Source organism: Nicotiana tomentosiformis, chromosome 5 (assembly GCF_000390325.3).
Source record: "Nicotiana tomentosiformis chromosome 5, ASM39032v3, whole genome shotgun sequence".
In the NCBI taxonomy this organism is placed as follows: domain Eukaryota; kingdom Viridiplantae; phylum Streptophyta; class Magnoliopsida; order Solanales; family Solanaceae; genus Nicotiana; species Nicotiana tomentosiformis.
This window is the reverse complement of record NC_090816.1, coordinates 28,056,033-28,067,853: the sequence shown is the minus strand read 5'-3', so window position 1 is coordinate 28,067,853 and position 11,821 is coordinate 28,056,033. Positions and strand designations below refer to the sequence as shown.

The 11,821-nt window shown below is 39.9% G+C and overlaps 1 protein-coding gene across 2 annotated transcripts; it reads right to left on the bottom strand.

Moving 5' to 3' along the window:
* LOC138891471 (uncharacterized) lies at positions 1 to 10,804 on the bottom strand. Of its 2 annotated transcripts, XM_070174767.1 has the most exons (6): positions 10,596 to 10,804; positions 10,415 to 10,516; positions 8,126 to 8,185; positions 6,167 to 7,649; positions 1,387 to 1,454; positions 1 to 260 (listed from the first exon to the last, which is right to left on the bottom strand). In XM_070174767.1, the coding sequence occupies exons 4-6, from the start codon at positions 6,771 to 6,773 to the stop codon at positions 255 to 257; spliced, it is 681 nt and encodes a 226-aa protein (XP_070030868.1). In that variant the 5' UTR covers positions 6,774 to 7,649; positions 8,126 to 8,185; positions 10,415 to 10,516; positions 10,596 to 10,804; the 3' UTR covers positions 1 to 254. The 2 variants fall into 2 exon arrangements, 1 of the variants encoding a protein (XP_070030868.1); XR_011407737.1 differs by lacking the exons at positions 1 to 260; positions 1,387 to 1,454; positions 6,167 to 7,649; positions 8,126 to 8,185 and adding an exon at positions 8,848 to 9,586 and having other exon boundaries at positions 10,596 to 10,753.
* Positions 10,805 to 11,821: the final 1,017 nt, after the last annotated feature.

Below are 11,821 nucleotides of genomic sequence, written 5' to 3'. Positions count from 1 at the left end.
TAATAACAATTGAAATATGAAATAAATAAATCTGCAATTCACATAATTACAACTCCCAAAACCCGGTAGAAATAAGTCACAATCTTCTAAGAATTTATCTTCAATGTATCGATATATATATCAGGGTCTAAGGAAAATAAGGAAGCAACATAATAATGATAGAAGGGGACTCCGGAGTCTGCGAACGCTGGCAGATATACCTCGAAGTCTCCGTACACAGGTAGCTCACTGATGTCTGGACTGGTAGGATGTACCTAGATCTGCACAAAAAGATATGCAGAAGCGTAGTATGAGTATACCACTGCGGTACCCAGTAAGTGCCAAACCTAACCTCGGTAAGTAGTGACGAGGTCAGGTCATGCCATATTGGAATAATAAAAGAGAAGGTGAAATGTTTAACAATATAATAAAATGAAATGACAACAGAAATGAATCAAGTAAGTAGTATATCACCAATTAACTATGCAAAATAATGGCAAATAATACCTCGTGGAAACAAAACAGAATTCTTTTCAACTTTAAGAAAATCACAACAATAATCAATGGCAACTGCGACCATAAATCAATATCAACAAGGGCACTCCCGAGGTACCGCCCCGTAGTCCCAAATCATAAATAAAATTCACAATATATCATTTTCTTATATCACCACGGGAAGCTTCACATTTAATTTTAAAGAAAATATATTTTTTTCCCGAAATAGCATCCCGCGTTTTAGCCACCCTTATCACACCGCATGACTTCTAGTAGTTTCCCTACTAGCCACGCGTAGCAAGCCACCCTTATCTCACCGCATACGTTTCAATACCCAGACCTTATACCACTGCATGCGTATCAATATCACAATATATCACAATTTGCACCTCAAGTACCCAAATAATTCAATTTGCCAAAATAAATAACATCAACAATACTTTCCAAAACATGGAGCTCACGGCTCAGTTGCAATGAGTACAAAATCTCACAAAATATTCGGGAATAAATAACTCAACAAAAATAATATTTTTTTAATACGTTGCCTCAGTTCCAAATTTAAAATATGAAATACTTCATATTAATAATATTTAAATTAAAGAAATTTCACCTTCAAATAATGCACGGAATAAAAGAAACCAAGTTTTTGCTAAACATGTAAAAACAATTAGCAGGAGAAAGTCAAGCAAATTTAAAGTATATAAATCAGATCAATGATGGAGAATATAACAAAATAAAATAATTTAATTAATATGCAACAGTGATCTACACAATTTAAAAACATAATCTTCCATATTTAGCCCGTGTACACACTCGTGACCTCGTGTACACGACTTTCAACACATTACAATTATCACATCAATACCAATCCTAGGAGAATTTCCCCCACACAAGGTTAGACAAGTCACTTACCTCGACTTGCTCCAATTTAATCAAGTAGTATGCCTTTCCTCGATTTTCCGACTCCGATCGACTCGAATCTAGTCATAATTAATTTGATACAGTCAACAAAAATTATAGAATCAATTCAATAAGAAAATACTACATTTTTCAATAAAAATCCGAAATTAACTAAAAATAAATCGCCCATGGGGCCCACGTCTTGGAATCCGGCGAAAGGTACGAAATATGAACGTCCATTCAACTACGAGTCTAACCATACCAAAATGACTAAATTTCGATAACAATTCGACCCTCAAATCCTCAAATCTATCCAAAAGGGTTTTCAAATTTTTTCAACTTAAATTACCAATTAAATGTTAAAAACAGTGATGGATTCGGGTAATCTAACCAAAATTGAGTTAAGAATACTTACCCCGATGTTTTCTCTGAAAATCTCCCAAAAATCGCCTCTTCTCGAGCTCCAATCCGTCAAAAATGGAAAATGGGGCTAAGTCCCATTTTCAGAACTTAATCTCTCTGCCCAGACATTTGCTCTATGCGATCACGAACTCATCCATGCGATCACGATTGCGGTTGACCTCACGCGATCGCGAAGAACAAAATCAACACTACCTCAACTAAGCCTATGCGCGAAGAAGGTTTGAAACACCAGCAAACAACAGCTACCAGCAGTGCCAAAATGAAGGGAAATAATCTGAATACCATCTGAAACACGCCCGAGCTCCTCGGGACCTCAACTAAATATACCAACAAGTCCTAATACATCATACGAACTTAGTCGAGTTTTCAAATCACATCCAACAACACTAAAATCATAATTCACACCCCAATTCAAGCCTAATGAAACTTAAGAATTTCTAACTTCTACATTCGATGCTGAAACCTATCAAATCAAGTCCGATTGACCTCAAATTTTGCACACAAGTCATAAATAACATAACGGAGCTATGAAAATTTTCATAACTGGATTCTGATCCCGATATCAAAAAAGTCAACTCCCCGGTCAAACTTCCAAACTTAAATTCTTATTTTAGCCATTTCAAACCTAATTTAACTACGGACTTCCAAATAAAATTCCGAACATATTCCTAAGCCCAAAATTACCATACGGAGTTGTTGGAATCATCAAAATTTTATTCCGGGGGGTGTTTGCACATAAGTCAACATTCGGTCACTATTTGAACTTAAGCTTTAAATCTTGGAACTAAGTGTTCCAATTCATTCCAAAACCTTACCGGACCTGAATCGACTACCCCGGCAAGTCACATAATAGTTATAGAGCACATAATGAGCAGTAAATAGGGGAATGAGGCTATAACCTTTAAAATGATTGGCCGAGTTGTTACATCCTACCCCTCTTAAAACAATCGTTCGTCCTCGAACGAGCATAGAGACATACCTGAAGTGGTGAAAAGATGAGGATAACGGCTACGCATATCCTGATCGGTCTCCCAAGTCGCCTTCTCGACCGGATGACCCCTCCAGTGAACCTTCACGGAAGCAATGTCTTTTGACCTCAGCTTTCGAACCTGTCTGTCCAAAATAGCCATTGGTTCCTCGACATAAGATAGATCCTTGTCCAACTAAACTGAACTGAAGTCTAACACATGAGACGGATCGCCGTAATACTTTCGGAGCATAGAAACATGGAATACCGTATGAACTGCAGAGAGACTAGGTGGTAGTGCAAGTCTGTAAGCCACCTCTCCAACTCTTTCAAGAATCTCAAAAGGCCCAATATACCTAGGGCTCAACTTGTCCTTCTTTCCGAACCTTATAACACCCTTCATAGGCGAAACTCGGAGCAAGACCCACTCACCAACCATGAATGCAATATCACGAACCTTCCAATCCGCATAACTCTTCTGTCTAGATTGGGCTGTACGAAGTCGATCCTGAATCAATTTAACTTTATCCAAAGCATCCTTAAACAAGTCTGTACGCCTAGCCTCGCCCGATTCAAACCAACCCACTGGAGACCGGCACCACCTACTATACAAGGCCTCATACAAAGCCATCTGAATGCTCGACTAGTAGCTGTTGTTGTAAGCAAACTCCGCAAGTGGCAAGAACTGATCCCAAGCACCCCCAAAATCTATCACACACGTACGAAGCATATCCTCCAATATCTGAATAGTGCGTTCGGATTGCCCGTCTGTCTGAGGGTGAAATGATGTACTCAACTCCACACGAGTACCCAACTCTCGCTGTACAGCCCTCCAAAACCGTGAGGCAAACTGTGTACCCCGGTCAGAGATGATAGATACCAGTACGCCATGAAGTCTGACAATCTCGCGAATATAGACTTGAGCCAACTGCACGGAAGAATAGGTAGTCATCACAGGAATGAAATGAGATGACTTGGTCAGCCTATCCACAATTACCCAAACGGCATCAAACTTCCGCTGAGTCCGTGGAAGCCCAACAACGAAATCCATAGTGATCCGCTCCCATTTTCACTCCGGAATTTCTAACTTCTGAAGCAATCCACCTAGCTACTGATGCTCATATTTTACCTGCTGACAATTGAGACACCGACTTGCATACTCCATTATGTCTTTCTTCATCCGCCTCCACCAATAGTGATGTCTCAGGTCCTGATACATCTTTGTAGCACCCGGATGAATGGAGTACCGTGAACTGTGAGCTTCTTAGAGAATCAACTCACGCAAACCATCTACATTAGGCACACATAGCCTACCCTACATCCGTAATACACCGTCATCTCCAATAGTGACTTCCTTGGCATCACCGTGCTGAACTGTGTCCTTAAGGACAAGCAGATGGGGGTCATCGTACTGACGCTCTCTGATACGATCATAAAGAGAAAACTGAGAAACCACACAAGCCAAAACTCGGCTCGGCTCGGAAATATCCAACCTGACAAACTGGTTGGCCAAGGCCTGAACATCCAAGGCTAAAGGCCTCTCTGTTACCGACTATGCTAAGCTGCCCAAACTCTCCGCATTACGACTCAAGGCATCAGCCACTACATTGATTTTCCCGGGATGATAGAGAATGGTGATATCATAATCCTTAAGCAACTGCAACCATCTCCGCTGTCGCAAATTAAGATCCTTCTGTTTAAATAGATATTGTAAACTCCGATGATCGGTGTAGACCTCACAATAGACACCGTACAAATAATGCCGCCAAATCTTCAAGGCATGAACAATAGCTGCTAACTCAAGGTCATGGACCAGATAATTCTTCTCATGTACCTTTAATTGTCTGGACGCGTAGGCAATCACCCTACCGTCTTGCATCAACACTGCGCCGAGACCAATACGCGATGCATCACAATACACAGTATAAGACCCTGAACCTGTAGGTAATACCAACACTGGGGTTGTAGTCAAAGCTGTCTTGAGCTTTTGGAAGCTCTCCTCACATTCCTCGGTCCACCTGAACGGAGCACCCTTCTGGGTCAATTTGGTCATAGGTGCAGCAATAGAAGAGAAACTCGCTACAAATCGGCGATAATACCCTGCCAAACCAAGGAAACTTCGGATCTTTGTAGCTGAGGACGGTCTGAACCAACTCTGCACTGCCTCAATCTTCTTTGGATCTACCTTGATCCCCTCGCACGAAACTATATGGCCCAAAAATCCCACTGAATCAAGCCAGAATTCATACTTTGAAAATTTGGCATATAACTTCTTTTCTCTCAAAGTCTGAAGCACAATCCTCAGGTACTGCTCATGATCTTCCCAACTCCGGGAATACATCAGAATGTCATCAATAAACACAATGACGAAAGAATCAAGATAGGGATAAAATACACTATTCATTAAGTGCATAAATGTTGCTGGGGTGTTGGTTAGCCCAAATGACATTACAAGGAACTCATAATGACCATACCAAGTCCTAAAAGCAGTCTTCGGGATATCTGGTTCCCGAATCTTCAACTGATGATAGCCTGAACGCAAGTCGATCTTAGAGAATACTCTGGCACCCTGAAGCTGATCAAATAGGTCATCAATACATGGCAATGGATACATGTTCTTCATTGTAACCTTGTTCAGCTGGCGGTAATTAATACACATCCGCATAGAACCATCCTTATTCTTCATAAATAAGACAGGAGCACCCCAAGGTGATACACTGGGCCGAATGAAGCCCTTATCAAGCAACTCTTGTAACTATTCTTTTAATTCTTTCAACTCTGTTGGGGCCATACGATATGGTGGAATAGAAATGAGCTGAGTGCCCAGTAATAAATCAATGCCAAAGTCAATATCCCTGTCGGGTGGCATACCCGGAAGATCCACTGGAAATACATCAGGAAAATCCCTTACTATAGGAACTGACTCCACGGTAGGAGTATCAACACTAACATCTCTCACATAGGCCAGATACGCATCACACCCCTTCTCAACCATTCATTGAGCCTTAAGAAATGAAACAACCCTGCTAGGAACATGATCCAAGGTACCTCTCCACTCTATCTGCGGTATACCTGGCATAGCCAATGTCACCGTCTTGGCGTAACAATCAAGGATAGTGTGATACGGCGACAACCAGTCTATGCCCAAAATAATATCGAAATCCATCATATTGAGCAATAATAAATCAGCTCTGGTCTCAAAACTACTGATAACAATTAAACACGACCGATACACATGATCCATAATAACAGATTCACCAACGGGTGTAGATACGTAAACAGAAGAACTCAAGGAATTACGGGATACGCCCAAATACGGGGCAAAATAAGATGACACATAAGAATAAGTGAAGCTTGGATCAAATAAGACTGATGCATCTCTATGACATACCGGAATAATACCTGTGATAATAGAATCGGATGTAACGACCTCTGTCACAGCAGGAAGGGCATAATATCTGGCCTGGCCTCCCCCTCCTGTCTGACCTCTACCTGTCCGACCTCCACCTCTAGTTGGTTGTGCATGTGGAGTGGCAGCTAGTGCAGTAATCATGGCCTGAGAAGCCTGAGGGCCCTGTGGAATAGGTGGGGCCTGAGAAACCTGTGGAGGTGCACCCCTCCTAAGTCTGGGGCAATCCCTCATGATATGACGAGTGTCACCACACTCAAAATAAACCCTCGGAGGATGTGGCTGCTGGGACTGGCTCGGGCCTGATCGACTAGACTGCCCGCTGAAGGCACCCCGTACAGGAGGTACAGAAAACACTGGCGGTGCATAATATGGAACATGAGGTCTGGGAGTATCCGGAATACCACTGGAAGCTGGAAGTGCTGAATGAATAGGACGGCACACATAACCTCTACCATGACGGGTTGCAGCTGGGGCACGAGAATTATTATACGTGCCATAATCTCGGGGTCTCTTAGCTTCCCTCTCTTCCCTCTCCCGTATCCGCATACCTTCCAATCTCCTAGCAATTGACACCACGTGTTGGTATGTGATGTCCATCTCTAGCTCTCAGGCCATACTGAATCTGATACTAGGGTGGAGACCCTCAATAAATCTGCGAACCCGCTCTCGAACGGTAGTAACTAAGGCTGGTGCATGCCTAGCCAAATCACTGGATCGGACCGCATATTCCGACATGGTCATAGAAGCCTGGCGCAGCTGCTCAAACTCTGCGCGCCATGCATCTCTAAGACTCTGAGGAACATATTTCCTCATGAACATATCAGAAAATTGAGTCCAAGTAAGTGAAGTTGCCTCAACCGAACTATCCAACTCATATGTCCGCCACCACTGGTAGGCTGCTCCTCTGAGCTAGAATGCCGTGAAAGAAACCCCACTGGAATCCACAATACCTATAGTACGAAGGATACGGTGACATTCCTCCAGAAAACCCTGAGCATCCTCTGAAGCTAAACCACTGAATATGGGAGGGCGGTACTTTTTGTACCTCTCGAGCCTGAGCTGCTCCCCCTCTAAAACTGCTGCCCTAACCTCGGGCTGAACTGGTATAGCATCTGGGGCATTGGCAACTTGGGCATGTGGCTCGGGAGTAGGGGCGGCGGGAGTCTGTGCTCCTCTCACGGCCTGAGATGTGGCAAGAACAAGTGGAATCAACCCTGCCTGAGCTAGAGTGCCAAACATGCTCAAAACCTGGGCAAGGGTCTCCTGAAGTGCAGGAGTAGTAACAGGCGTCTCAGGTGCCCGTTCTCTAACTGGAGCTACTTGTGGCTCTGCTGCAGCAGCTCGAGCAGGTGCTCTGGCCGCACCATGTGGTCTTCCTCGGCCTTTGGCACGGCCTCTGCCCCGGCCTCTTGCGGATCCAACAGGGTGCATGGGTGTTTGATCATCGGATCCAGTTGTGCGTGTCCTCACCATCTGTGAGACAATAGAAAGACAACGGTTTAAAATTTTGAAGTCAACAAATGCACACGATAAGGAATCAAAGAAGTGAATATTTTCTAACAGTTCCATAGCCTCTCGAAGATAAGTACAGACGTCTCCGTACCGATCCGCGAGACTCTACTAAACCTACTTATGACTCATAACACCTATGAACCTAGAGCTCTGATACCAACTTGTCACGACCCCAAATTTCCTTCGTAGGATGTTGTGATGGCACCTAGTCTCTAAGACTAGGTAAGCCTATCAATGCGGAATAACAATTGAAATATGAAATAAATAAATCTACAATTCACATAATTACAACTCCCAAAACCTGGTAGAAATAAGTCACAAGCCTCTAAGAATTTATCCTCAATGTATCTATATATATCAGGGTCTAAGAAAAATAAGGAAGCAACATAATAATGATAGAAGGGGACTCTAGAGTCTGCGGACGCTGGCAGATATACCTCGAAATCTCCGTACACAGGTAGCTTACTGATGTTTGGACTGGCAGGATGTACCTGGATCTGCACAAAAAGATGTACAGAAGCGTAGTATAAGTACACCACAGCGGTACCCAATAAGTTTCAAGCCTAACCTTGGTAGAGTAGTGACGAGGTCAGGTCAGGCCCTACTGGATTAATAAAAGACAAGGTAAAATGTTTAACAATATAATAAAATGAAATGAGAATGGAAATGAATCAAGTAAGTAGTATGTCACCAATTAACTATGCAAAATAACGGCAAATAATACCTCAAGGAAACAAAACAGAATTCTTTTCAACTTTAAGAAAATCACAACAATAATCAAAGGCAACTGCGGCCATAAATCAATATCAATAACGGCACTCCCGAGGTACCGCCTCGTAGTCCTAAATCATAAATAAAATTTATAATATCTCATTTTCTTATATCACCGCGGGAGCCTTCACATTTAATTTTAAAGAAAATATTTTTTGATACGTTGCCTCAGTTCCAAATTTAAAATATCAAATACTTCATATTAATAATATTTAAATTAAAGAAATTCCACCTTCAAATAATGCACAGAATAAAAGAAACTAAGTTTCAGCTAAATAGGTAAAAACAATTAGCAAGAGAAAGTCAAGCAAATTTAAAGTATATAAATCAGATCAATGATGGAGAATATAACAAAATAAAATAATTTAATTAATATACAACAGTAATCTACACAATTTAAAAATATAATCTTCCACATTTAGCCCGTGTATACACTCGTCACCTCGTGTACACGACTTGCAACACATTACAATTATTACATCAATACCAATCCTAGGGGAATTTCCCCCACACAAGGTTAGACAAGTCACCTACCTCGACTTGCTCCAATTTAATCAAGTAGTATGCATTTTCCTCGATTTTCTAACTCCGATCGACTCGAATCTAGTCATAATTAATTCGATACAGTCAACAAAAATTATAGAATCAATTCCATAAGAAAATACTATATTTTCAATAAAAATCCGAAATTAACTAAAAAAATCGCTCGTGGGGCCCACGTCTTGAAATCCGGCGAAAGTTACGAAATATGAATGCGCATTCAACCACGAGTCTAGCCATACCAAAATGACTAAATTTCGATGACAATTCGACCCTCAAATCCTCAAATTTATCCAAGAGGGTTTTCGTGATCGCGAAAAAGGTTTGAAACACCAAAAAACAGCAGCTACCAGCAGTGCCAAAATGAAGGGAAATAATCCGAATACCATCTGAAACACGTTCGAGCCCCTCGGGACCTCAACCAAATATACCAACAAGCCCTAATACATCATACGAACTTAGTCGAGTCTTCAAATCACATCCAACAACACTAAAATGATGAAATTCACAAAAGTCAAACTTGGTCAACTCTTCCAACTTAAAGCTTAAATGATGAAATTCATTCTTTCAAATCGATTTCGAATAACCTGAAAACCAAAACCGACGATTCACATAAGTCATAATACATCATACGGAGCTACTCATGCCCTCAAACTATTGAGCGAAGTACAAGTGCTCGAAACGACCGGTCGGGTCTTACATCAAGCCAGCAACCCCTTCTATAAATTTATCCCGCAAGCCCGTACAATTCAGATGATTCCTATTATACATCTATCTACGATGCCCAAATTCCATCTACACAAAAATATTAAATATTATTTCATTTAAAGGTTCTTATTTTGAAAGGTTAAATAGCATTACACAATAAGCTAATTTTTAAGAATCCAATTTTAAATAATTTAATTTCTAAGGCTTCTATTTGTATAGGTATAAAAGTAGAAATATTAGCTTAGTGTTACTTATCCTCTTGTCATATTCTCGGAAATCTTTTTTACTAAAGTGATTGTGATTCATTAGATCGTGCTTCGTCAAATTGCACCAACTATTTTTTTTTTATTACTATCATTTATGAATATTTTTACTAAGAGGAAGAGAGGTAAAAGGAAAACTTAAAGTCTATAAGGTTGCTCCCAATCTTGATTCCAACTACAATCGACGAGTTTTAAATTTTTAACCCAACTAAGCAACTTTTAGGTGTGCTATTAGAACTACAAAATATTTATGAGAAATACAAAATTTAAATGTGCTATGAAAAATACATAATTTTTAACCCAACTAATCAATTTTATGATTTCAAAACAAATAAATCATTAAATATACTACGAGAAATATAAAATTGAAAATCAATCTATTTTCTATCATAAATTTCTAAATACTTGAATAAATTTAATAAATTTAATAAATTTTTTACTAACCTTGCAATCGGACCACTACAATACCGCCACTGAATGTAGAGGAAGACAATGTCGCCGGAGTCCACCGCCGCCGTTGCTGCTACACACCACTGTTGCCCGCTACTAAAAAAATTGAAATAGGAAAATGAGAAGAAGAGGAGAGGACGAGGGATAAAGAGAAGGAGAGCAAGAATTGCATTACCTTTGTCTGCAATGGCACCTGCCGTGGAGGGTTCCACCGTGGGGTGGGATGGGGGAGGAGTTGGGAGGAAAGGAAAAAACAAATAGTGAAAGAGGCCAAATAAAATATTTTCGGGGGAAAGCAATCGCACAAGCGGGTCAACGAAGTCAAACGTGTCAGGCGGCAATTAATTGCAAATCGGTTCCAATTTTTAATTTTAATTTTTTTATTTTCCGACAAAACGGTCGGAAACCTCGCAAAAAACTTTTGCGGTTTTATCCGTCAATTTTTTCGACGGGCTCAGTCGCAGTGTCAATCTTAAAATTATTAAAAAGTAGTAAATATATTTTTTAGCAAATTTTCAACCGTTTCAATCGGAAACTCCAACTAAATTTTTTCAGCCGCAAATTGACGGTCGGAAAACTGTCATTTTTTAGTAGTGAACAAGGTTATTCCATGCTTCGTGTTTATTGTAAATGACTGCAATTGCACAGAGGCGAATTCAGGATTCGAAGGTTGCGGGTACCACCATGTTATGCATACAGTATATATGTCAGTAGCTACAAAGACAGATTATGAATACTGGGTCGGTTCGTTTAGTTTTTGGTTAATTTGAATAGGCATTTCATTCACAAAGCAAATAAGTTATTTTAGTTCAAATTTTTAACGCTTAATTTAAACACATTCTAAATAAAAATGCAAAAGAAAAATAACATTTCATGAAAGAGCGCCTTCAATATAAATATTTGCTTAAAGAGTAGCTTAACTACACTATATATTCTTTGTTTGACTAGATTAATTTACTTGTATTGTTCTTGTTTATTTTTCCATCTTAATTGTTGAGTTATATAACAATTATTTTCAAAGAAAAACCTTCAACATTCAACCTATGATATTCGACTCAAAACTACTATCAATCAAGCCATTTAATTTTTTTCAAAACCCAGTAGAAGATATTGCTCAAATTATATTCCAATATATAAATTAATATCGTTTCATTAAAAAAAAAATTATATGCTAATTAAAATCAATTCCAATTACCTATAGAAAATAATTGTTCATAAAGTAAGGTATAATGATAGAAACAAAATGAGGACTGAAAGTTAAAAAAATGAAGAAGAAAGACTTAACAAGTAATAAAAAGAAGAAAAGGAGAGAAAGAGCCGAAAAAGAAGGAAAAGAGGTGAGGCCCTAGGGCTCAACTGAAAACAAAGGAAATCTTAATAAGTAGAAAAAATGAAAAATCA